Source organism: Symphodus melops (assembly GCF_947650265.1).
Source record: "Symphodus melops genome assembly, chromosome: 4".
NCBI classification, from domain to species: Eukaryota; Metazoa; Chordata; class Actinopteri; order Labriformes; family Labridae; genus Symphodus; species Symphodus melops.
In genome coordinates this window covers 28,642,073-28,668,957 of record NC_136694.1, presented here as the reverse complement: position 1 = coordinate 28,668,957, position 26,885 = coordinate 28,642,073, and the positions used below count along the sequence as shown (strand labels likewise).

The 26,885-nt window shown below is 40.8% G+C and overlaps 3 protein-coding genes across 7 annotated transcripts in view; 2 read left to right on the top strand and 1 right to left on the bottom strand.

Annotated features, from left to right (window-relative positions):
* Positions 1 to 26,885, bottom strand: part of cenpp (centromere protein P) — a 73,778-nt gene that overhangs the window by 3,737 nt on the left and 43,156 nt on the right. The gene's annotated exons all lie outside the window — the stretch shown is intronic.
* On the top strand, positions 107 to 20,154 carry ecm2 (extracellular matrix protein 2, female organ and adipocyte specific). Of its 4 annotated transcripts, XM_079341505.1 has the most exons (13): positions 107 to 146; positions 301 to 918; positions 3,438 to 3,569; positions 3,939 to 4,094; positions 9,380 to 9,568; positions 11,972 to 13,018; positions 14,808 to 14,923; positions 15,237 to 15,372; positions 15,964 to 16,121; positions 16,860 to 16,999; positions 17,165 to 17,277; positions 17,679 to 17,892; positions 18,837 to 20,154. In XM_079341505.1, exons 3-13 carry the CDS (start codon positions 3,440 to 3,442, stop codon positions 19,003 to 19,005), a joined length of 2,568 nt encoding a protein of 855 aa, XP_079197631.1. In that variant the 5' UTR covers positions 107 to 146; positions 301 to 918; positions 3,438 to 3,439; the 3' UTR covers positions 19,006 to 20,154. The 4 variants fall into 4 exon arrangements, with proteins under 4 accessions (XP_079197631.1, XP_079197630.1, XP_079197629.1 ...); XM_079341504.1 differs by lacking the exon at positions 107 to 146 and having other exon boundaries at positions 210 to 918; XM_079341503.1 differs by lacking the exons at positions 107 to 146; positions 301 to 918 and having other exon boundaries at positions 2,427 to 3,569; positions 12,011 to 13,018.
* aspn (asporin (LRR class 1)) overlaps positions 23,709 to 26,885 on the top strand; it is a 10,257-nt gene continuing 7,080 nt past the window's right edge. The window contains exon 1 of one of the 2 annotated variants that reach the window (XM_079341510.1): positions 23,709 to 25,155. The gene's annotated coding sequence lies outside the window, so the exon portion shown is untranslated. The other variant, XM_079341511.1, reaches the window with a different exon arrangement.

The window sequence follows — 26,885 nt, the reverse complement described above, 5'->3', positions numbered from 1 at the left end:
ACGGTTGTCTGTACGTCACGGCGTACGACCTTCTCCAAACAAACTGGGATTAATAAAATTGTTCAGATTAAATTGAATATCTTCAGATATACAGTCGGATTATTTTATAATAGAGGAAGAAAGGCATCATGGGATTTCTTTCTCGGGTACGTTTGAGGAAAATAACTTACATAAACCATTTCATGCTCAACAGGAGTTGCTGTATATAAATATATTGCTGGTTTATATAAACAGATTATTTACAGCTCTTTGTTTTTTCCATCATTTTATAATCTAAGTGTTTTGGTTCTGTGTCTTCAGGTTTGTTCCCTGGTGAAGCTTGTGAGGTCTTCACAGTGCACAGTTTTCCACATGAAGTCTTTCTGGACGACCTCTGACCTCTGTCTGTCTCAGATGGAAACTTCCCCTCCTCCTCCTCCTCCTCACCTCCTTCTGACACTTTCCTCTTCGTCTCTTTCTTCATCATCCTTCATGTTTCGAACCGTCTGCTGTGTTCGTGCAGCGCGTGAATATGTTTCCAAAAGTCGGCTTTGCTTTGACTGTCATTCACAGATGTCCCGGAGCACATTGGCTGTAACCTCGCTCAGGCAGCGAGACAGATGTCAGACCTGTCTCTCTCTCTCTCTTTTTTTTTTTTAGTACTCTCTCTCTCTCTCTCTCTGGTATGTCCAAGTAGCAGTACAAATCCTGGCTTCCCTCAGAACACTTAGCTTGCTCTGCACCGTACAAAACTGCTCCTCACTTCTCAAACACACCAGGACACACACACACACACGCATAGTGTCGTCACATAGGGACACACACACACACACACACACACACACACACTTCTCCTGGAGCTCCTGCAGAACCAGAGTGGGAGAAAAGAGAGGGCTAAAGAATTTGGCCTCAAGTCCTTCAAACGCCTTCAAACTGCTGGTAAAGTAGAGTCAACGTCTGTGTGTCTGTCCGTCCTCAGCTCCTCCCCCTCTCTGTCTCCCTCTCCTGTCTGTAATCTGTCAATCTGTCCGGAATTTAAGGATTTACAAACAACTTTTTTTTTTGAAGGTTTCCATTGACCATCTTGTTCGCAGGAATTAAAACACAAACAAAAAGGAAAGAGGCTTCTTCTAAAAAAATCGAATAGGAGTCGAAGCGTGAACCAGAGCCGACCCAGAGGAACCAGATCCTTGAGCCTTTTATTTTCACCAGTCTGTTTTTCGTCACTTCTGAATGTTTTTGATTCTGCTCACAGATGATTTTTTTTGGACGTGTTGAAGCAAAATCAAAAATAAGCTCCGAGGACATTTAGGAAGAATCTGAAAGAACATATTTATTCAGGTTTATTCTCAGATCTTAATCAGGTTGGACTCTCGAGTATCATCAAACACCGGGGAGATAATTTACATCTGAGACCTCTGTTAGTGAAAGAGTGCCAAAAATAATAATAATAATAATAATAATCAGGTGAAGACAAACAGATCAGACTGTTAGCAAAGACGCTGGTTGGATCTACAGAAGAGAGATTTCCACGGACACAGCTGCACTTACAGCATCTTACCATCGGGGGCGCCAAAGAGCAGATAAATGAGATCTCCGAGAGCGCTGCTTTAAAATATGTAAAAACCAGTTTGCTTGATTGGAGCGGAGCGATCGATAAAAAGTGGACACACTGGAAGTCTCGTTGTGAGCGACCGCAGCGGAGTCGAATGTCACTCACGTCAAGATATTTAGTTTAATACTGAGGGGAAACAAACAGACACAAAAGCGCCAGCCTAAACACAGCCGCCTTATATTAAAGTACAGATAAACACAGCCCTCGAGTTATTTTTATCCTCTGCTGTTGCTGCTGGAAGTCTCCATCTGAGCCTGCTCATCCAGAAACTGAGCCGCTGAATATTTTCCATTTCTCTCCCCTCCCTCCTGTTTTCTTTCCTCTGTCTCACACACACGGATCTCTCTCTCTCTCTCGCTCGCTCTTATTTTCCTTTTGTCTCCCAGACATCGCTGATCGCTGGTTTCTGATTGGCTGCTGCCAGGTTGAAGGGGGACGATCTTACAGCTGGCTGACTGTGTTTTGCTTTAAATGAAAATGTGAAGCCGTTCATGTGATTGATGTTAATAGTGTTTGGGCGGATGTCATGGATAAGGGATGTGTAATCATTATGAGGGCTGCCGCTGCTCTTTAAAAACTTTATGTGAGCTGTAGTTATTCAAACAAATCATTCACACACGTTTTAATCTGATCATGTCTGGGGAAAAAACTGAATTTACAAACTTTAAACATGAATCCCTCAAACTTTTTATCAAACTACATGAAGCTTCGTCACAAAGAAAAAAAAAAAATCCACTGATGCCAATAAATGACATCACGCAGACGTAAAATAGAAATGGATAAATGAAGAAGGTGGTAGATTTAAGCTTTTTTTTTTTTTTTTTAAGTTTTCTTCGTCAATTTTCACTTTGTGTTTTTATACTTTTTTTTTTGGAAACAACTTATCCCATTATCAAGTTAAAAAGTAATGTTGGCATGTCAGAGAACAGATGTTTAGCATTAGCAGCACGCAGCTGAAGTTGTTTTTGTGTCTCGTTGATGAATCACTTCTCTGACCTTCGACCTCTGGTTTGGTCTCCTCCAACTCTCCACATAAACCTTTTAGTACATTCAGTTAGAGAAAGTCATTTACTTTACGTCTTCATATGAACATCCAAGGCTTGTTTGGGAACCATTCCGGCATATTAGACTGAAATCATTGTGTGACTTCCCATCATGCACTGCGGCACAGCTACAGAACATTTATTACAGTTATTGAGGCTGATGCAGAAAAACTCATTCAGCGAGGGAATCAGACAGAAAACAAAGTATCAGGTGTGTGAAGGCGTGTGCTTGTTTCAGATCCCTGCTTTAATAATGACAGGACTGCTCTGTGTAGACTAGTCATTAAACACACACACACACACACACACACACACACACACACACATGCGTAAAAGCAACCAGCCATTAAGACCCCAGCAGAGGGCTATATGAGGTCTCGTAGGAACGCTGACAGCTCTTTTTATCAGGGAGGCGACTCCAGGTGAAAACATCCGTCTCTATTGTTCTATGAAAAGAAAAACAACAGAGCTGTGCCATTGGCTGCTGGTTCTCCAAACATTCAGGATTTAAGTTCTCACATTTAAAAAAAGGTAAGAGTAAGAAAAGTTAAAGCTTCTTTTAATGATTTGCATGGATTTATTTTGGGTTGACCGTAAAGAGCAAACAGGAATATAGTTCAAACCCTGGATATGGATGATGGTCACCGTCATAGATCCAAAGGCTATAGAGAGTGTTTCCCCAGCTGTGTCTGCTTGGAGAGTTGGCTTTTATTTTCTTGTTGATTTTATTAAACTGCTTGATTCTTGCCGAGCAGGCGGTAAAGTTAGAAGCATGAATCTAAGATGTTTTCGCTCTACAGGGATGAGGTGGTGGCTTGTGGTGGCCAGTCTGTGGCTGCTACTGGGGCTGATGACCAGTACTGACGCTCAGGCCGGACACTGGAACCAGGACGGTGGGACGCCGAGACAGAAGAGAAAGAGGGACGGACAAGGTACCCCGTTACATTTCACTGACTGTCGTAGATGAATCCAGGACAGAAGAGAAAATGCGAGATTCACCAATCAGAACGGAAAAACACCAACCAATAGTTTAGAAGCTGATTGATATGCAGCACGGTGGAGTCTTGAGTCTATTCTCTTTTATTCATCAGTACTTTGAATCAGTTTATGCTAAAAGAAGGTATCTTTAATGAATTTCAATCAGCCATTTATGGTTTTAATTAAGATACATAAAACATGAAATCAGTCTGTAAACTGATCTTCAGAATATTATTTAAATCAAGTGGATTTAGATAATTCTTCTTTCTGCCTTTTAGAAGTTTGTACATTGATAGTAAATAATGCAAACGTTTATGTTTCAGGTCGTCGGCAGGCCAGAGGGGGACGCCTCAGACCGATGAAGATTCGACTGATTCCTGGTCCCAGTGTCCCAGTGGAGCTTAAAGAACAGCAGGGAGGCACTCTGTTCCTGAAGTCCTACAAACAAGAACAGCACTCGACCTACAATGTTATCCCAGGTCAGTGACACTACAACACAACACCCATTATTATAACAGGTCACACAACAATTATACTGCTCACTCTATATATGAAGTCCTTTTTATTCTGAAGAGCTACAGTACAACCTTTTTCTTGGACTTTCTGAACTTGAGCACAGGTTGTCAGGTTTTATTTATTTTAGGGGCGGGGCTTTAACGCGTTAATTATGATTAATTATTTACAAGAAAATGACATATTACATTTTTTTAACGCATTTAATCACAGTTTGCCTCATGATAGATAGATAGATAGATAGATACTTTATTGATCCCGAGGGAAATTCAAGTAAACATAAACAAACATAAACAGCGCGGAACTGTTTGTCATAGCTACGCGTTAGCTTATCGCGAGCTTTTTGCTAGCTTAGTACAAACAAGAAGCGTTTGCAGCCTAAACTCGACCAAATGTCTTCAGGACCAAAATTAGTAACTCAACGTCTGATAAAGTTATAAATTCACTCGCTGAATTGATCGCTCTGGACTGTCGACCACTATTAGAGGTAGAAGATAAGAGGTTAGAAAATGTGCTAAAGCTAGCAACGTGTGATTCAACTTTCCAGCTGCTGTAGCAGAAAAACTATTTCAAACAAGATCCAACAGCTTTATGAAACAAGAACCAAAGTAACACTGCATGCATTGTATTCATTCATCCACTAAAATCCATTTAGATTGAGAAGTGTTGCTTTTTAGGGCAAATATTGTGATGCACTTAAAATGCGATTAATTTCGATTAATTAATTAGAAAGCCCTGAGTTAATTAGTTAACTTTTTAATCAAGTTTATTTACAAACCACACACTGGATGTTGAGCTTTTATTTCATGTTTTTACTTTTTTTTGTCGTAACCTCAGCTTCTCCTCGACACTTAAAAGAGGCGGATATGTGGCGGACAAATATTCTTCTACATATTGAGCTGTAAAAAACAGATTATCTTCACATTTCTAGTCCAAGAGTCATTGAATATTTAGCTTTTTTATGACTCAGCCAAACCCCCCATAATTAACTCACATTTATTCCACGTCTTTCCTTTTGATGTAGAAACCATCTATTATATTTAAAATACTTGACAAATGCTTTTAACTCCATTTTGTGGGCAACATTTGTGGCAGATTATTTTCCGACAGTTTGAACGATTAATCAAAACGTTGTTTATGCTTCTCTATCGAATGACACACTCTGAAATGCTGCACAGCTGAAACTGAGGTGGACACAATAACAATGGACAGAGAGTATAAAAGACAACGACCACTTCAAAGCTGCAGAGCTGTAAGCAACGTGACATGTTTCAGGCTTTGCTGTGGCCTCCTGTAATAATCCACCAAATCCATCCAAGGATTGAGGAGAAAAACTGCAGAAGTTCAAACTTTAAAGATGTCACGAGAAATGTGACCAATTTCCCAAACAATGAAAGCAGTCTGTCTCAGTGCATGTACATCTATGTGTAAGCCCAGCATGGAAACAAGCTTCAACTTTTGAAGTGGTACATTAAAACTGTTTGCCAGTCAATAAAATAGCATTAAATCTTTAACTGAGTAGAAACAAATCAAAGGGGATGTCGACGTGCAGAGTGCAGCTCGGAGGCTTCATTGCTCTTGTAATGAAGCGGCTTGTTATGACAGCTCAGTTATTTAATGACAAATCATCAAAATCATCCAATTTTCATGATGAAAAGAAGGGGAAAAAAAAAGTTATCTGTGGGAAAAGAGTTTGTTAGAAAATAAGTCCAGAAAAATCCCCACGAAGGGGCGAGGAGAGAAGCTCAAAGCCACGTGGAGCGTCAGTGAAGTCAGCATTATGTAATGAGTCAGCGCGGTGATGCTGGTGGCACTCAGCTTTTTTTCCATGTTGTTTTAAACTACTTTTCTCCTGTTTTTTAATTGCTGTTTGGAATATAAGAGCATGACTCTTTGTTCAGACCAGCAGGGAACAAAAAAAACCAAACAGTTTGAAATAAACAGAAAGTTACAAACGTCGGACGAACACGACTCTCGGGTCCACGTGGCTCCCTGTGACTGGATCAGCTGCTGTAAGAATATAATAAATTTATGTCAATTATACCCTGAATTTAAGGTAAAAAACATTTATTTTTCAGTACATCACATAGATCTAATTTAAGAAGACCTTCATGGTTTAACTGGATTTTTAATATCGCTCCTCTTTTTTTTTTTTTTTTTATCCCCGTGGGGTAATTAGCGCGGCAAGCGTTCGACCACAGGAGCAGCGAACTGCATACAGAGCAATTCAGGGTTAAGTGTCTTGCCCAAGGACACATCGGACATGTTGCTCGCAGGAGCTGGGGATCGAACCCTCGACCTTCCGGTTGAGAGACCACTGAGCTACAGCCGCCAAAATCCTGCAGGGTACTACAGTGTAAAAATAAAATAAAATCACAGCTTCACTTGAGAACAATAGTTACTTTTGTTTTAAAACTAAACTCAACGTTGACCTCCAGCATTTTACAGAGATTTATTTAATTGTTAAATCTCAGTTTTCTGTCATCTCTCACTTAATCAACATGAAGGAAATATCTATTTTTAATATTCAAACAACCTGAACCGCATCAGATTTAAGTATCACACGCTGCCTTTCCCCCCAAATCTACTTTCAGGTTTTAATCAAATACAGAAAATATAAAATATATAAAACATTAACGTTACAGATCTGTAGATTTGGACACTTTTACTGGCGTTATGTCACCTGACCTCAAAGATCCTGAGACTGACTCTGAGTATCAGCTGAACTAACCAAACAAGTCTGCGGTCTTCTAAACGCACAGACACAAACAGCATTGTGCAGGTCGAGAGAAGAGGATGTTTTATTTGATAAATGTAAGAAGACAGAATAGATATGGTATGAAGCTGGAGCTCCAGGTTCAGACCGAATGAGATCATAACTGGAACAAGTCGCTTCTTCTTCTGCCCAAACAATGGGAACGAAATCAGCGAAACCTCAAAGCTCTTGGAAAACAGACTCATCCTAACCATCCTCTAAACTGGACCCACATTTACCAACCATGCTCAGGACTAGCATGTCTTTACGTAACCCTACAAAATAAAACAAAAAAAGGAAATTGATTGTACTCGTGTTGCTTTTTTAATCTGAAATCTAAAAATGTTTTCCAGCACAATCTATCAGTCATGAAAAGACGTGAAGCAAACAGGCCTTAAAAGGAGCTCACAAAAGGACCCTTTTATTGAATTCCAGTTTGACATATTTGCTCATGTCAACAAAGTTTATCTGCAAGGAAATCAAAAATCGCAAAGGTTATCGCAGCCTGCTAGTTGTGTTGTTTGTTTAACCTGCATTAAAAGATCTTAAATAGTTCAGCAAAGAGTAGTGCTTTTTGGACGGTTACTAGACAGGAGTAGATGATCGTTTGAAATTACTGTTAGCAACCATGCTAACAAGCATGCTAAATGACACTTAGTAATCTTTATGGCTCTCTCAGCTACTCAATGACTACATCGTAGAAATGCAACGTTAAGTCAGTTGGTTGATCGGTTAGTTTTACAAGAATCTTTTAGTTTCTTTAATCTTTTAATCCCTTTTATTTCTGATGTGTATTTGGGGCTTTTCATGCCGTGATGGTGGGGAATGAAAGTCAGGAAAGACCTCTGTACACGGGGGGGCGCAAGCTAACCGCTAGGACACAGGCCCCTGAATTATCTCTTATTTCTGTCCGACTAATAGTCCTATAAATCCTCACATTAGTGAAGCTAACTATGTGTTCTTCTTAAAAAAGAAAAAAGTAAACTTAATTTTTTTTAAATGTTTGTCAATTTATCGCTTTTTGATTAATTAGGATATCTTTATTGTCATTGTACAAGTACAGCGAAATGCTGTTAGAGCAATCCAGTGTAACAGTATGAAAAGATAATATAAAAAGAAAAGGTACAAATACACAAACACTACAACCAACTTTACAAATAAGAGTGTAAGAGGATGAATGAAACGTAATTAATCAACGAGGAGTTTCACCAAATAAATTCAAGTCTGCGCTGAAACCGACAGAATGAGGGGGCCATAGAGGCGACTATATCATTCAAATAAAAACCCAGAAATTACGAGACAATAAAGATATTGTTTGTGGGTCAGACGACGGTTTAAAGAGAAAAGTAAAGCTCTAAAGTACGAGTGCTCGGGCAGAGATGACAGGGTGACCGTTTCCCCGCTCACAGTAAAAAAGGAGAGAGACCATATTTAAGAGGAATAACCTGAGCCTTAACTACCTGGGACTCCATGGGCAAAACAAAGAGCATACCATTAGAAAGGATAGATGACAGACAGGAAAGACCTGGAGCAGACATCATAGTAGTTTACAGTGTTTTCTTTTGACTCGCTGCCAGTCGTCCTCGTCCTGCCCCGTTTCTAATTTTTCAAGGTGGAGTAAACGTGGAGGGAGGAGTGCAGCGCGACAAATCACTGCTTTGTGTGTTTCTGATAGTAAAGTACAGGCTGCACCAGCGAACAACACAGCACGCCAATTACTGCACCAGGAGAATGACAAAGCATGTCAGCCATCTAAAGAGGCGGGACCGTCACAGGGTGCCGGTTGGAATTCACCTCGTAAATTATTCATCCGGTTTGTTTGTGTGCTCGCTGACGAGCGGCGTCCTCGGTGACAAAACAGACAAATCAGAAAGAAAGGGCCTTCGTTCTCCTTCAAAATCGCCACAACAAAAAAAAGTCATTCATGAAGGTCTCAGCTCTGCTAGCTGGTACCGTTCAAAGAGGAGGTCTTAAAGGGAGGCTTCACCCATTTGCATGAAGCTTTGTATCATTAGAAACATGCATGTGATGCAATATGACACTTTTTGCATCACATGCAGAAAACTTTCAAGCAAAGAAAAACACATTTTTTTTCTCGTCTCAGGGCAAAATGAGGGCTGGATTCACGACCATGTTTGTAATGATACACAGCTTCATGTAAATAGGTGAAGTATCCCTTTAAGCACAGTCTGCAAAGTGTGTTCAGGTGTGGTTGGACCTGGAGCAGTGTGACTGCAGGCCGGCGGGGGAATGAGGACGACTGGCTTCATCACGGGACAGGGAGAGAGAGAGAGTGTGCATGTCTGAACACTAACATGTAAATACCTCCCACCATGATGTGCAGGTCCAACATGCATGTTAAAGAAAGGAGCTCGAGCTTCCTTTTGACCTTTAGACTAAACTATTAGACACATCCACCTTTAACAGAAATGACTGATTGATTCAATAAAAGATGTTGAAGAGTAAACGTGTGTGTGTGTGTTTGTGTTGTTCCAGGTAAGCAGGGCCACTGTGTGTACGGGGGTCTCACCATGTTCGACCGAGCCGTCTGGTCTCCTCGGCCCTGTGTGACTTGTCAGTGCACCAGAGGACAAGTGATTTGTGACCAGATCGCCTGTCCCAAAACACACTGCCACTTCCCCTTCACTCCTGCCGGGGAGTGCTGTCCCGTCTGCATGGAGCCAGGTAGAAACACAACATGTGGCCAAGCCGTGACGCAACATCCAGAGCGATTTAATCTCACATTTCAAACCGGGAAGCTTTTTTTTCCCAATTTAAATTTGAGCACAATTTAAACTGTATTCATTCTAAAAGCATCAATTACTTTTTTGGGGGCTTTTAAGGATTTACTGTAAAAACACGATAGAGTCCACAATCAGTGAGAGAGAGAGAGAGAGAGAGAGAGAGAGAGAGAGAGAGAGAGAGAGAGAGAGTGAGGAACAACAAACAGGAAACGAGCTCCAGGTAGGATTCAAACCTGGTCTGCCCACTTTATTGACCTCAGCCTCTCTATACGGGGCATGTAAACGACCCGCTAGGCCAGCGCCCCCCCCCGTGGGAGCAGGTCTACATCCAGCCGCCCAACAGAACAAGCAGGATGTGGGGACAGAATGGGTTTTATTTCTGCCTAACCAAAAACCATTTGGGGGTAAAAATAATGCGCTAATTAAGTAATTACACAACCCGCTGAACCACGTTTTTATTGGTACGACGTTCAGTTGAACAATTCAGCAGACAATTACATCATTACGAGTGTGTTTACTCTTAAACTCATTAAAACAAGGAAGGTTTAGTCATCATGAATCAAATCACATTTGGATTTGAACAACAAAATAAACGATAATCGATATAAAATAATAATTAAAAAATGGATTAAAAGCCTCTGTATGTTGCTTCCTGTCTTAATCGTGGCTTTAAAATGTGCTCAGAACATTTTGGGTCGGATCGACACACATGTTGTGAATGGTTTTTTTTCTGTGTGTGTGTTTTTTAGGTTGTTTTCAACATGTTCACGATGAGTTTAAACTTAATGTTGATTTAGATGCTGCAGGACAGAATTACTAAACTAATATTAGTATCCTCATAAAAAGGAAACCCAGTGTGTGTCCAGAGTCTGCATTAGTTCTAAAGCTCTCGTGTTCTGCTCGGTTTGAGTGACGTCATCTGTCCAAGCTGAACAAAGAGAATATTTGTCCAGGCTCTGAGATTCATGCTTTGCTGATCACTTCCATCTGAGTTTAATGTTACAGTGTTGGACCTGCTGACAGCTAATACAAGCGGCAGATTGATGGGTTTGGATGGGAAAAAAACAAAAAACCCCATTCATATAAAATCTTCATAACAGGTGTGCAAAGTTTCCCCTCGATGATCCTGTGATGTAAACGCTAACTTTGTGTGCTTCCATTTATTACCATGTATCATGTTAGTTTATTTTGGGCTGAAGCTTTAATAAGTCATATTCACATCAAGGTGCGGTGGAGTGGTTTTTAAAAAAAGCAGGAGAGAGGGTGACATGTACACTTTACCTGTCAGCAGTAAATAGTAGCTTTAAACAGGTCGTGTTACGTCTGTGTTTAAGTTTATAAACACTGTGGGGGCATTATGTGTTAAAAACATGAAGTCTGAGGGGAGGCAGCACGTCAGTGTTTGAATTAGCAGTGACTTAGTCATTTACTGCACCTGGTGTAAGAATAGAAAACAACATGTGATACAAAAGGAGCCACGTTTGGTCAAAGTGATTAAAAACATGTCATCAGATTGTTTGAATGCACAATGCTACTGTCTGTTGTTAGAATAACTCAAGTTTAACAACCTACACGGTTTCAATAGAAATATTGTGCCGGAAAAATTATGTTGGGAAAAAAAAAAGAAAGAAAAAAAAAAGTTTACATTTTCCGAATGTAAAAAAAGAAAAGAAAAAAAAGTTTAAATTGACCGAATGTAAAAAAAAAAAAAAAAGTTTAAATTCTTCGAATGCAAAAATAAATAAATAAAAAAAGTTTTAATTTTCCGAATGTAAAAAAAAAAAAAAAAAAAAGTTTAAATTGACCGAATGTAAAAAAAAAAGAGTTTAAATTGTACGAATGCAAAAAAAAAAAAAAGGAGTTTAAAAGAGGGAGAGAGAGAGAGAGAGAGAGACAAGAAAATGTAAGCTTGTAAATCTAAATGCTGTTAATCAGACGCCGGCGAACATGAAACAACTGATTGAAACTCCTATTGAAGAACCTTCAATGGAAGCAGACTGGTCTACAGCAGCAGAGCTCTGTAGCTGAAACACGCCGGTCGAGTGATTGTCGGTCTGAGAAATACGGGTGTACGTCAACACTAACACAAAGTCGTCTCTGTCTGTCTTTCTGTCTGTCTGTCTGTCTGTCTGTCTGTCTGTCTGTCGTCCTGACCCTTTGTCCTCACAAACTTCCCACTCTATCCTTCATTTCTAGCTTGCTTTATTTTTCCTCTTGCTCCCTCTCTTCTTGTCCTCTCCCGTCTTTACGACACTCCTTTTCTATTCTGTCACTTCTTCTCTTTTCTGTCCATCACCTCCTTGCCTCTGATTGGCTGCCCCGCACCGCCCTACACCAAACCCAGAACTTGACCCCAGCCTTGACCTTTCTGGTGACTCCCCAGTTCCCAATGACACAGGTGAGGATGTGACCCCGCTGACCCAGGAGGAGATCCAGCGAATTCTCTGGCGTGAAGAAGAGGAGCACAGAGAGGAAGAGGAGCGCGTCAGAAAGAAGGACGAGGAAAGGAAGAAGAAGAGAAAGCAGAGGAAGGAGCAGGAGGAGATGCAGAGAAAGACAGTGGAGGAGAGGAGGAGGGAGGAAGAGGAGGCTCTGAAGCTGCAGTTAAAGAAAGAGGAGGAGGAGTGGAGGAAGCAGGAGGAGAGAAGGAGAGAGGAGGAGGAGAGGAGGATGGAGGAGGAGGAGGACAGGAGGAAGAGGGAGAAAGCAGAGAGGGAAGCAAGGGAGAGAGAAAGGGAATTAGAAGAGGACAGGAGGAAGCAGGAGGAGATACTGAGGGAGGAACTGCTCGCATTCGTGGAGGAGGAAGAGATGCATCAGGAGGGAGAAGAGGAGGAGAAGGGGTGGGGGAAGCAGGAGGAGGAAAGGAGGCGATGGGAGGAAGAAACGGAGAGAGAAGCGAGAGAGAATCAAAGGGAGCGAGAAGAGGAAAGGAGAGAGGAGGAGGAGAAATTAAGGGAGAAACTACTGGAGCTGGTGGAAGAGGAGGAGGAGAAGAACCAGGAGCTAATGGAGGAGGAGGAGGTGTGGCTGAGGGGAGATGTGTTTCAGATGCCCCCAAAAGAACCTGAAGAACCAGAGCTCCTCCCTACTCCCATCTCAAAACCTCCTACTGAAACAGAGGAGCTGGAGGAGAGTGAAACAGAGGAGCTGGAGGAGACTGAAATCGAGCTGGAGGAGACTGAAATCGAGCTGGAGGAGATTGAAACCGAGCTGGAGGAGACAGTGGAGGTAGAGGAGGAAGATGAGGAGAGGGAGATCTTGGTGGTGGACAGAGGAAGCCTCCCTCCAGGCTGTGATTTCTCTGATGTCACTCTGACGTGTGATAACGCCAAACTCATCTACTTCCCTCCTCTGGCCATACCCGAGCTCAAATCTCTCATTCTGGAAGGTAAGTCCTCGCCACAACAGTCGGAGCAGAAGAAAGTGCCAAGTCAAAGAAGCCATTTTGAAAAATCCAACACGGAAACACAAACATCCCTTGAGCAAAATTTTGCACTTTTATTTAAAAAAAAGAAAGAAAAGATTTTTGTATATGACAACAGGAATCCTGACGACGCGATGCGTCAACGCGAACCGCTCATAGTAATGACGTATTTTTGTAGGCCAACCCGAAAAAATGGCGCCGGTGGTTCCAACGAAAATTCTCTTTTGGGATTTTTGCATTGGATTTTGGATCATTGCAGAAAACAAACACACGTTTCTGATGTGTAGCTGTTTTGTTCAGCGGGATAATCTTTACAGATGAACATCATTTATATGAAGTTTGAAGAGTTAATGCAGCCGAGAGAAGTAAAAAGCTAACGTTATGCTACAAGCTAACTACACAGCGGTCGGTTTATAATGACGTCACGACCGTTATGCTTCATCGATCTAATCAGCGGATTTGAAAAGCTAGCTAAACGTTAGCTTAATAATTTGTTTATTAACCTAATATTTGCAAGAACACTGTAAAACATGACTAGAGGCTGTAAGGAGGATTAGGGAGAGAGTTCCCGGCGTGATGACGTTTAATGTCTCCATGACAACCACTGTAGTTTCAGTTAGCTACTCGTTAGCAACCGCCGCTTAAAGTTCGCGTAAAAACTTTAAAATTCACAAGTGGGGTCTTAGCGTACGAAGTTTATCTCATCTAACAAAACATCAACATCTCTTCAGCTTGTGTTAACCACAGATCTTATTTCAGGCATCTAAACACGAACACATTCAAAATCCACTTTGACTTTTAGAGGTTAGAAACATGGCGCTAAAATGCTAACTCACTTCCTGGTTTTAGGACTCAAAACTACACCAGTCTATTTCCGGCAGCTGCTTTCCGGTCACAACGGAAATATCAAACGGCGAAGAAATTCAGCGGATTAACATTCAAAAGTAGCGAAAATGCATTTTTTGATCCTGGTTCCTCAGTGTGTTAACTTCCCCCGTTTTCAGCCTCGATTGATTTAGTTGTCGGACAGCTCACCTCCGCAAACGTCTCCTTCGTCGCCACTGCCCCCTAGCGTCTTGGTGGTGAATTGCAGAGCAACGCGTTCCCTCGACGCAGGAGTATAAATGCACAACGACGGCGTCGACGTGACGCAGAAGCATAAATTAGGCTTTATTCACATCTGAGGTTCCTGAGAGTTCATCCAGCTGCACGGAGAGCAGATAATGAAGGAACCTGTCTCCCTGTGCGTCTGTGTGACTCACTAATGTGTTTTTGATCGTTTTGGACGAAGAGCTGAACTCCATTGCAAAGTGGAAATAGACACAATCAGGCCCCCGGCTGGAGACGCACTATTTGTGAGAAGGTCAATTATTATTGGGTTAGGGGTTTGCGTCAGGGTTGCAAAACTTTTATCTGTCATGTTTAGTCTTTCCCTAAACCTCGCCAGTAATACGTTTTATCCTCAGTGCAGTTTTAACAGTACGGCACTTTTTAATGAATTTGCTTATTTTATTTCCCCTACAATGGAAAATGTTTTGGTTGTTGTTTGACGCCTTTGGAGGGACTACAGCTCAAACGTTCTCATCCTTTAGAGAAGGTTCTCTCCTCGCACCCTTCAGGGACTTAATAAAGAGAACACATGACACAAATAAAGACATACAGAAACGCGCTGATACTGCAGTAAGAGTTGCAGAATTTACTGTATTTTTATTTTTTTCCTTCACTGACTGAAGGTTTTTTTTCCGACTTGCAGGTAACGACATCAGCAGCATTCCAGCAGGAGCCTTCAACGGCATCCCCAACCTGGAATGGATCAACTTGAAGAAGAACAAGCTCACCTCTGCTGGCATTGATGTTAAAGCCTTTAAAGTAAGACACTCTGATATTTTATGGACTTGGGAAAAAAAAAAATAAAAAAAAAATTGTTCCAGGACTAAAGTTTAAAGACTCATATAGATCAGACACATTGAATATCGACAGGGAGACAATACATGCAGAGATGTTGATGGTTAAAATGTCTTTAAAGTCCCTTCATGGCGTGTCCAGTGTGTCTGGACACACACACACACACACACACGCACACACGTTTTCAAACAGAGCTTTTTAACGTCTGATAACAGGTATGTGATGATTTGAGTTGTATGAAGGTGGCAGATATCACCAATGTGTTCGTTCGTTCCAGGGTTTGAAGAACTTGAGGCGTCTCTACTTAGACGGGAACCATCTAGAAACTGTGCCGGTCGACCTTCCTTCCACCTTGCAGGAGCTGAAGATCAATGAGAACCAACTGAAAATCATCAACGAGCGCAGCTTCAGAGGTATCGCCACACGATCTTATAAACGCACCACCAGACTTTGAGTTTTTCTAACACGGAGCAGTTATTTCTTTCTCCAGACATTTAAGTTCCTACCGAGCGCCTTCGACGCCAGAGTGTATCTGCCCGCCGCCGGGTCGAGCTCAGCGCGGTTCCCACTCACGCAGCGCTCCGTGACGTCACCGACGTGTTTCCAGGAGGAGGGAGGAGGATCGATGTGTCTCTCTCTCTCTCTCCTCAGCTCGAGTGCACAGACCGACCAGACGTCTGAGATAAATATTTAGTTCGAAAAGAATTGTCAAACAGTTTGGGCGGCACCAGGTGTGTTTTTAAACAACGCGCAGAAATCGTGACGTGTTTGAAGCGGTCGTCATGGTGCTGCTGGCCAACCATGTGAAGCTTAAACACCTTATCATGTGTAGAGAGTCTGGAGTTATTACTCCATGTTGTTCCACCATCTTTGAATACCTCATATTTAATGAATGAAACGAGAATCTCCTGTTGTGTTCTGCAGGAAAAACAAAAAGCAGTGTGACGGATGTTTATTTGTTTGTCCTGATTCAAACAGCCGTGTTTATCTGTTCTTTCTTTCAGGTCTGAGCAGTCTGATGATTCTGGAGTTGGAAGGAAATCTGCTGAGTGAGGGGAATGTCGCCCCTCTGGCGTTCGCCCCCCTCATCCAGCTCTCCTACCTCCGACTGGGCAGAAACCACTTCCGGACCGTACCGCAGGGCCTCCCGGTGTCATTACTGGTATGAGAGTAACATCTGTTTATCTCCGTACTAAAGCATGAAACATAAAGGAACCACTACAACATGAAACTCCTGTTTGATGTCATGATGAGTGGGTCAAAGGTCACACATTTAACCATCATTAAGACACATTATCAAAGGGCCTTTTTTTTTTTTTTAGCAGCTGTCTGCAGTCAGTCAATCAGTAACTTTTAGTATTTTCCTTCTGGCTCCAGTTCTTCCCCCCGTAGAGTCGACTCTGCTCCTACCTGTGGGAAACGGGTCCACCGACCTGTAATTATGGCGTGTGGTTAACCACAAACAGAGAGCGAACCATGCTGAACAATCCACCTTTAAAACCGACCTGGTGTTTTGATCCTTGGAAGTACCCGAGATTATAATCTACTGTTCACATTCGTTCTCTCTCTTTAATAAACTCCGTTTACTGTTTCTGACTTCACACTTTTAGATTCTGCTCGTCATAAACAAGAGTTTTGTTTTGGCGTGGATTTTTTGCACTTATAACCACAAACAGTCCAAACAAACCACGGAGCCGTCTGCCAACATCTCTGAACCAAAAGCACTCAGCTAGCATAACGCTTTAATTACATACAAACCCAATCTTCTTTCAATAAAAAGAAGAAAAAAAATGAAGTATTTACAGGGATCCCACGATTACTGACTCACTCACCTGCCAACAAGTTTCCACCTATTAAACTTTCTTCTCTCTGCTGTATTTTCATTCTTTGTGTTGTTCAGGAGCTGTACTTGGAAAACAACTTGATCGAGGAAATCTCAGAGACGGTTTTCAATCAGACTCTCAATCTGAACGTGATCTCGCTCCGACACAACAGGCTGGACGAGAGCCGGATCGCCCCGATGGCCTGGATTCACCACAGGTAACGTACAGTATCATTTATGACTCAACAATATATATTTTATTCTATTTTTCCATAAGCTGACTGTTATAATCAGTGTAATCAGCACCTAATCAGATATATTAATATGTGTCTTTTTTAGTGGCTCCGCCCCTCACTGTTTCCTCATTTCTCATCTTTCTGCAGAAATCTGGAGTCCATCGACCTCTCATATAATGATCTCTACCTGGTTCCTTCCTACCTTCCCATGTCTCTGGTTCACTTAGTGCTGGTGGGAAACAAGATAGAGAGGGTGCCTGGTGAGTGCAAAGACAACATATGACGTGTGGAAGATGGGATACAAAAAAAAAAAACATTTCTAGGTCTGCTAGAAGAAAATGGATTATTTAGAGCACTGCTTCTCAACTTGATTTGCCTCGGGACCAAATCCTCCCAGAACACAGGGCGACCTTTGGTTTCTGATCCAGTACAATGTAAATATAGACGAAAACCAATATCAGCTCTGAACCTGCCGTAACAAGCTCTCCCTTCAGTCACATCTGAAACAGACTGTTTACATATGGATGAATGAATATGAGTCTTTTAGCTGCTCTTTAGCAGAGAAGCTGAAGATAACACTTGTTATGATGAATTGATTGATGAACGTTCCCAGCTGAATAGACTGAACTCTAATAGCTCCTGTGTTTTCTGACCTCCACAGGTTATGTCTTCGCTCATATGGACCCGGGCATCGAGTACCTCTACCTCTCTTATAATAAACTGGATGGGGAGGGAATCGAACCCGAGTCGTTCGTGGGCTCGTACAACTCCATGGTGGAACTGTGTTTGGATCACAATCAGCTGGTCAGCGTGCCGTCCGGCATCAACGAGATGACCAACTTACACTTTCTGAGACTGAACAACAACAACATCAGGTAATGATTCAATGAGTCCAAATGTTTCCTGTGATGTGAAAACTCCACTTTCAAGTGTTTTACATTCGGATAAAAGGATAATCCTTTGTTATTGATGTCACAATGACATATATTTGATTCTGCAGTCACTAAATTTGATTAGTTTGGAGTTTCATGCACGAGAGGGAATCCTCAAAATTCAGCAGCAACGACAAATAAAGCAAAACCAGATCATTGAAGATGCCGCGTAAGGAAAGAATAAAAAAGCACATTTTAAGACCAACAACAAAAGGTCCCACAACAGACACGAGGCCGACCAGACTCCTGACTCACTCATCAGACGAAAACAATTCAAAGTGAACTGGACGGGGAGTTGTCTTGACGACAAGGGGAAAAAAAACAAGCTGCTTCATATTTCCACCTGAGAGTCACCCTGAATCACCTCATTACTCACTCTCAGGTCCGCGCACAGCGCACACACACACACACACACACACACACGCCAGGTATTTGCACACGTTTATATAACCGGGGACTTTGCATCATGTTCTTTCACGGCCAAGATGGCTGACCCTCCATGTGCGGAAAACCTCGGAGCGAACCCTGCGAGCCATACTCATAAGGACTAGATTTAAAAAAATAAAATAAAATAAAATAAAATAAAATAAAATATATGTGAATTAAGTTAGTTTTCATGCAAATCTGATTTCAGAATATAAAAAAAATAAAAATAAAATATTTTTTCATGGAAAAAAAAATAAAAGCTAAAAATGACATTCTTGTAGTTTTTCAGCAGTTAAAAGTTTCAGCTGTTTATCTTATGTAACACTACAGTGAATATAAGAATATAATGTATATACTTAAAGCCTTTTTTCTGGACGTGTTGATCGAGCAAATGATTGATTGATTATTTGAGTAAATATCTGAACGTTTATCTCACTGCATCCTTTTGTTGTGACTTCCAGGAGCATCCCTGAAGAAAGCATCTGTGACCCAAACCTGAGTGACGAGTCGACCCTGGTTGCCGTGAGACTAGAGAACAACTACATTGACCCCAAGAAGATCTCTCCGTCAGCCTTTTCCTGCGTACGCTCCTCCTCCAGCGTGGTCTTAAAACCCCAGAAAACAAAGTGACCCGAGTTCACTGAAGAAAAAAAAAAAAAAAAAAAATCCTTAAAGACACTTTTTAAAACCGTCAGAAACACAAAAGGATGAGATTTATTTTTTTTTTTTTTTTCAAAACGTAAGATAAGTTCTTCGCTCTCATTCTGTATGTTTCTGACAAACACACCCAAATAAAAGTTTCGACAAATGCTGCTGAGAAACACGGGATGAAAATGGAAAAATACAAAAAACGTGACTTTCAAACGTTACGGTTAATTTAGCATGTGGGGGGAATCTTCTGTCCCGTCGTATCCTTGGACCGAACTATCAGGTCCTGAAATTTGTTTTGCAGCGTCGCCTCGCCCACCTTCAAACTCACTGCTGCTTCAGTGAAACGTTAAACTCTCTAAAATGGAAACACTAACATCATGCACCATACACACAGGAACATCTAAACTGCTAATAAAAGGAATGGAAAGATTTCTGTGAAGTTGGAGCACCAAAGCCCAACACATTATATTTAACAGCTTCAGCACCAGCTTCCACTTCCTGCTTTCACACAGAGTGTTACGCCACCGTCAGAAGACGAAGAAGGTCAAAGAGCTAAGATTAAGACAGATTAAGAGACAATTCCTCGATGGGTTAACATGTTTTGATTCTGGTAGAAAAGGTTGTTTGAGGGAATCAGAGAATCAGAGAACTGATTGCTCCTTAGTGATTTTCCAACTTTACACTTTCATGTAAAAGTCATATTTTAAAGATGTCCAAAGACAAAACATACTGAACTGTACTCCAGGTTGACGTTTGTGCTTCACCTATAGAAACCTGTTTAAACGCGGTGTAACGTAATAAATCCACATCAACATGAATGTGATTAAAAAGACGACGTCTGCAGCTCGGGAGAGCGAACGCTTTGAGTGTTTTCATCGACTTATAGAAATTATATATAAACTGACCTTTTTAGAAAACGTGTTTTTCTATTGAAATATAATTTCCCTTTGTTTTGCTCTTGGCTGGCCAACATGCATAAATTATGTCACAATGTTTTGTATTGTCTTGCTTAACATATTGTTATAATGCACAATTTAAATAAAGTTGACCATATTCCCATGTTTGCCTTTCTAGTGTAGTCCAGAAACAGCCACCCCGCTCTGTATGAAATAAAGCAAGTCAGAATGATCGAGTCACATTTTCATTACTTTTACTGAATGTATGAAAAGGAACAAGCCGCCAATGAGCCAAACAGCAGAACTATTTAATTTATGAAAACAATGGAAGTCGTTATTAAAAGACCTGGTTTCAATGATCCAAATGGAGAAAAAAAAAAAAAACACCTGGAGGTTTTTAAAGGAACAGAGTCATGTTGATACATGCAAATACTATAATAACAAATAATAATATAATAATAATAAAGATGATATTCCTCTGGATCCTCTAATCTATACTGTCAGTTTAACATTAAGAAACACGTGAACTCATTTACAGTAATTGTTGTCAAATTAGCACGTCAGGCCGCATTGTGGACGGAGAGCCATCATGTCTATTAAAAAAATGAGTCATGATAAAAATGTGCTGATCCTCACATTACATGTTTATTACCCCAATGCAAAACATATTTGGTGTAAGCCGTAATTATAAAGAGCTACAAGCCAACTTTATCATAACATTTTCCCCCTGTAGGTCTGAGGTTTGGGATCGTTTCCTCAGCAGCGGACAGATGAGAGAAAAGTTAAACTGCTAAGAGGACAAAATCCTCAGCTACTTTAGCAAGATGAATTATTAGATGTTAACAGGCAGACAAAGGTAGTTAGAGTAAGTAAAGTAATAACATCAACAATCAGTAATGTCTGGTCAGTTTCAAGATGCTCGAAGTTGTCAAGTCATCATAGTTCATGTGGAAAAGTTTCTTCAAAGAGCCAAAAGCTTGAAGTTAAAAAGGTTTTCCTGGAGAAAAGACAGAATTCAAATCGCCTGCCAAGTCGAACAGCTGCTGCGTTCATCAGCCTCCCAAATCAAACACACGGAGAAACAATCTAATAGTCACCATGCGTACGAAAAACCTTTCAATGTTTCTCAGGAGGAGAACATCCTGGTTCCACCTGAAAATCTCATTTAGCCCCAACAAATACTTGATCTTACATATAATCACTCTGAACTTTCCATCAGCTCTGGAATCATTATTATAGTTTAGTCACTTGTTTACCTGGATGCAAAAACTTGTACGGCCAGTCGGAAGGTTTCTACACGGTTTGCGGCGATAAAGTTGAAATATGAAGCGCTCCCTTCAGGTGTTCATGTTTTTTGAACATGTCCAGTTGTTGTATTAGTAAAGTCCACTTCATATAAGCAAAATACTTCTGACTGGTTTTTAAGTCTAGGGTGAAATAAATCATGTGGTTTTAATGATTATTAATGTCTTTGGTTTGTTATTATTATTATCTGGAAATTAAACTGACCAGAAAATTAGCAGTTTATCCCTTTAGAGATTAATATGACTCGATGTGTTTTGGTGCTTTGTGATGATTTTGACCGAACCTGTCTTACGAGTTGGTGCTCCGCCCGGTTCTCCAGAACACAGAGGTGAATTGGACTCACCTGGCTTGCCTGGTTTGGACCTGCATGTAGCAGGAGAGAATAAATGCCTTGAGGCTGTTTTGTTTGTGGACGGGGTTCATTCGTGTGCTGGACCTCTTTTTTTGGCAAATTTAATTATTTATCATGAGATGGAAAAAAAAAATCCGTTCCTGTTAATACTGGAAACAGCTTCAAAAGTGTCCAGTCTGATGAAGTCATAAGTCTGAGGCTGGTGTACACTGGTCTGTTGTGTAACCCGGATGGGTAACACTCCCAACAAGCAGGTAACACGTGAAATTCTGACCCAGCCGTCGTTTTATGAAAAGTGTTTCCTGGCAAAAAGACGCAAACTGTGGCATCAAAGCAAAATGGGTGCTGAGGCAACTCCTTGGCACGATTGCCAAGCAAGTAGCCCGAGTGAATCATCGCCTTTAAAGACCCAGCTGGAGGAAATTCTTGTCAACACAAGAACACAAGTTCCATAGACGTCTGATAGGTTGGAAAGTATGACATCCTGAATGAGAAGAGACATCCTGACTGCAAATTAAATGTTAGATATTGTTTCCTGATGGGAGGCAGTTTGACTACTGTAATTCAACAATTACGCCATAGATTTCTTCACAACCACAAACCAATTTTCCTCTTTAATGTATTAAATCCTTCTGAGGCAGACCGGTCAGCTGAGAAGTATCAGCTTCCCTTACACAAGAGGAAATATATGCACAGCAGACGTCCTTCAATCAGTTCAATATTTGTGGTTGCATGTGCTCTTTTCCAACTAATAGACAAACAAAGAACCAACAGACTACACAGATATCCACCCAAAGGTAAACAACACGGATAAACTGTTACACCTTTGTTCCTGCAATGGAGGAAAAATAACTTAAAACCTGAGAGTTTTCTGGGGCGTAGTGCGGTGTGTCGAGTGCAAAGAAAACAGAAAATGTTCAGGTTCACATCAGGGGATAATCAGACCCCTGAAATGTTTGGAAAAATGGGATCCTTTAATCTTAAAAGTTGGCTCGTGAGACGGCATTGTTTCACAGCAGCGATGACGCTGAGATCATGAGGCACTGGAAACTGAGGTTTGAACAGAAGAACCATAAATATGGACTTGCTTACATATCAGATGATTGAAGCTCTCTGCAGACTCGGTTCGATGGATCCCACTCATAACTCAAGTTTAAAACACGCACAGGGTATGGATAGTTAAATGTTGGTAGTTGGGGGTTGGTAGTTTGATTCTTCAGGTAATAAACTGACTGAAATTGTGTGAATACTGTAAAATGTGGTCAAGATACTGTGTGTGTGTAAACACACACAGGAGGTCTGCTGTGGTATGAAACAATAAGTAAAGGACAGTAGCTTGTTAAAGTATACTTCATCTTACAGTAATTTATCCACAGCTAATGACTTAATAATGTTGTACAAGACAAACTACAACCTGCTACAGTTCTGTTGAAGATGTGGAAACTACTTAAAATACCTAAAATGCTGTGAGCATTTCAAACTCGGGGTGGGACTTGATTAAAAAGTTAACTAATTAACTCAGGGCTTTAGATTAATTAATCGGAATTAATCGCATTATAAGTGCATCACAATATTTGCCCTAAACAGCAACACTTCTCAATCTAAATGGATTTTAGTGGATGAATGAATTAAATTCATGCAGTGTTACTTTGCTTCTTGTTTCATAAAGCTGTTGGAGCTTGTTTGAAATAGTTTTTCTGCTACAGCAGCTGGAAAGTTGGATCACGTGTTGCTAGCTGTAGCACATTTTCTAACCTCTTATCTTCTACCTCTAATAGTGGTCGACAGTCCAGAGAAATCAATTCAGCGAGTGAATTTATAACTTTATCAGACGTTGAGTGACTAATTTTGGTCCTGTGGCAAAGCTAGCACGAAGCTAGCACGAAGCTAGCACAAGGCTTGTAAAAAGCTAGCATGAAGCTAGCACGAAGCTAGCACAAAGCTCGTAAAAAAGCTAGCATGAAGCTAGCACGAAGCTAGCACAAAGCTCGTAAAAAAGCTAGCATGAAGCTAGCACAAAGCTCGTAAAAAGCTAGCACGAAGCTAGCACAAAGCTCGTAAAATGCTAGCATGAAGCTAGCGATAAGATAACTGTGATTAATTGCGTTAAAAACATTTAACACGTTATTTATTGATTGTAATTAATGCGTTGAAGTCCGACCCCTGTTTAAAAAAGTTTCCTTTAAAGATTTAGTCGAGCATGAAAGAGCTCCGAAGGCTTCTTGTGGATAAGATGATCATTTAACCAGATTGTTAATGGTTAGGAAAATACGATTTCCTCCATGGAGTAAATACATTCAAACCAGAACATAGACCAACTTCATTTTCAGTTCATGTCCCTGCCAAACCAGGGCATATTTGGATGGTCTTGCTGTGCCATAAGTTGTGCCTCAAACTTCTTTTCCAGCTCAGCTCAGCAGAAAATACCAACACTGAATGGAAAAAGACATGTTGTCACTCTTGAACTCATGAGGAAGCGAGCTACTGTTAGCTTTTCCATTCTTGGGAGGCATTTCTCATTTTTGCTTCATGTGTAAAGTTTTAAAATTTCCTGTTGTGCCGTGTTAAGATGTACATATGAATCTAATCGAGCAGATATTATAAAAGCATTTTTTGTTGTTGCTCCTTTGTCTCATTTTTCTGCTGAATGGGGACAAAAGAAAAGAGAACAAACACTTTCTGGTAAATCTGTTGGTAACGTTTCACTTTTAAGTTTCTGGTTTGGGTGAGATTAGTTCACAAAGTTTTTTGTTGGTTTTAACAATTTTTCTAGACATCATCCCAGATTATTTTTTTCACATCTCCATTCCAGCAAACTTTTTCTGTCATTTCTGAAATTGCTCTTTGTTATGTAACAGCGATGGTGCAGTATGTACACTGATGCTTGATAGTCATTGATCACGTAATCCATGCTGCCTGGCTTGGTACGACGGTAAAACCCAAGTCCCTGAGGACTCAGCTACTGCCGCCCCAAATGAAGATTAACTCCTACTTGATGGCGCCGGCTCACCTCCATCATCAACATTGATGTTTCACTAGAGAAATCTAAACAGCTGCAGGAGCCGTATTATCTTTGTCAAGCCGATGCCAGCAGACCTTACTGTTAGAACCATTGATGCTGATGTAAAATATTTAATATGGCAGACACTTTTTGAAAGGGGGGAAGGAGGGGGAGGGGGGGTGACAGACCTACCAGTTTGTTCTATAAAAAGTCTCGAGTGTTCAGGAGTCTGACGCTTACGATCCTGGCATCACATCAAAGCTCCTGATGAAAAGCACGTGACTGGAGCTCGATTACTTGTCACTGAGACGTACAGACGGTGTGATGAGAGAGAGTCTACAGCTCTTGACTGAAACTGAACCTCTCACCCTAACAGCAGAGGTTTTCCGACAGTGGGGGTGGGGGTTCAGGGGGCTGTTTTTTCCTGGAGAGAGAGAGGCTGATGCTGTTCTCCTCTCACTGGGAATGTATTGACTGAGGATCCAACTCTCAGCCTTCCTTCCAGCTGGACCCTGCTGTTGCACATCTCACTGCGTGGGGTTTAAACAAGGACACAAACACACCTGACGGCAGAGGTAGGACACACCCTGGATTTATTAACTAAACAGCTACCTCATCTTTTAACCTGCATTCACTGTGTGGCTTGTTTTAAGTTCAGAGGAAACAACATTTCTCAGGTGTGTAACATAGTTTACAAGACTTCTGCTGGAGGCATTAAATGTGGTGGATATGTTTCAGGAGAGCGACAGGACCAGGCTGATCTAGGTCTGTATTAGAAGATAAGTGGATGTTTTATCAGATGGGATCTTTCTGAAGGAATGTGGACTTACAATTTCATTCAGGTTTTTTTTTTTTTTTTTTGAGAACTGCAGTAACCAAGTCTGTGTTTTGTTTAGTTTAGTGTTTCGGCTTCATGTTGTGTTGTCTCTTTTTAGTGATTAGTCGTCTGGAGTCTGGGCTCAATCTGTTCTCATTTCACAAACATGCAAAGTATTTTCCACAGTGTAGAAACAGTTCAAAGTTGTAAATACAAACGTGGGAAAATGTTTAATTTACTTTTACAAATTACTTACTACTTACTAGTATGGATGCTGAAAGTCCTTTTTTTTTGTTTAACACAAGTTTATCAGTAATAGTTAGATTTTTTTATTATAAAAAAAACTCATTTAAAAGCAACAACTTGATAAAGTAACAATCAAAAGATGTAAAGATTTAACTTCTTTCTTTTTAAGTGTGACAGAAGCAAGAGGATGTCTTTAAGTAAGAAGGACCTTTTCCACTATTCTCTGACATTGCATTAAGTTAATGTTTAACACAAGAACCATGACAGTCATGATCAACGTATTACTGTTTGTTTTGCTTAAGTGGCACACTGTCTGCAAGTCACACACTAACAAGGGTTTTACTGTATCGACATCCTACTGGAGAATCGAGAAGCAAACCCCCAAAGTTGTCAAAGGAAGATGTTAAAAACATCCTGGTTTAATGCTCGACGATGTGGCACAAAGAGAGTCTGGGTGCAGAGGAAGGGTCTTCGCTGAGCGGTATTTGCTGTCGCAGCAGGATGCTCGACCACCATCACATAGTTGTGGGTGGACTGAATCCATCAAGATTACCAGAAGCACGCAACCAGACGATCCTCAGCCCTCCTCTGCTGGCTGTGCGAGTGTGTAATGAAGGAAGATGTATAAATCATGGTATGAATCACCACATGTGCTGAATAGGTGAGAGCAGGAGAAACATTTATATTGGCTGCAAGAACTCATTTCCAGTATTGGTTTTCTGAGCTTCATGGAAAAAATATGTTAGAGAAAAAAAAAGAGCAGTACTTAGTGAAACCGATCACTCCAGGAACTCTGTGTGCCCTCTCACCATGAACGCCTCACACAGACATTCCTCAATCAAACTTATCTGATACTTTTTCTAATGATTTCCAGGACATAATTATTTCCGTTGTTATATTTATATTGTTTTCTGATAACCATCAGCATGACTACCAATTCTAAGTTTGGTTTAATGAAGTCCACTGAACTATGAACTAATCCATCCATCCGTCTGTCTCGTCCTTTTTATGTATTGCTGGGAGCTAAACTGCTGCATGTTTGTATATTGAACAGCTTCTTTAACAGAGATAGATAAAAACAGTCAAGTCTTTAATTTTACATAATGAAGCATCTGAAGGAACATAAATGTAGGCTCATTGAAAAAGTTGTAAAGGGGTCAGAATGACGTTTAAGCTTTCAAAGGTCACTTTCAAAACTCCATATATATATATATATATATATATATATATATGCATATGTGC

Excerpts from the sequence above, each read along its gene's own strand:
- ecm2 (XM_079341502.1), top strand. The coding sequence starts at position 3,272 with ATGATGGTCACCGTCATAGATCCAAAGGCTATAGAGAGTGTTTCCCCA. Across the intron at positions 4,095-9,379 it reads GACCTACAATGTTATCCCAG|GTAAGCAGGGCCACTGTGTG; the intron begins GTCAGTGACACT and ends GTGTTGTTCCAG. Across the intron at positions 17,893-18,836 it reads CTGAACAACAACAACATCAG|GAGCATCCCTGAAGAAAGCA; the intron begins GTAATGATTCAA and ends TGTGACTTCCAG.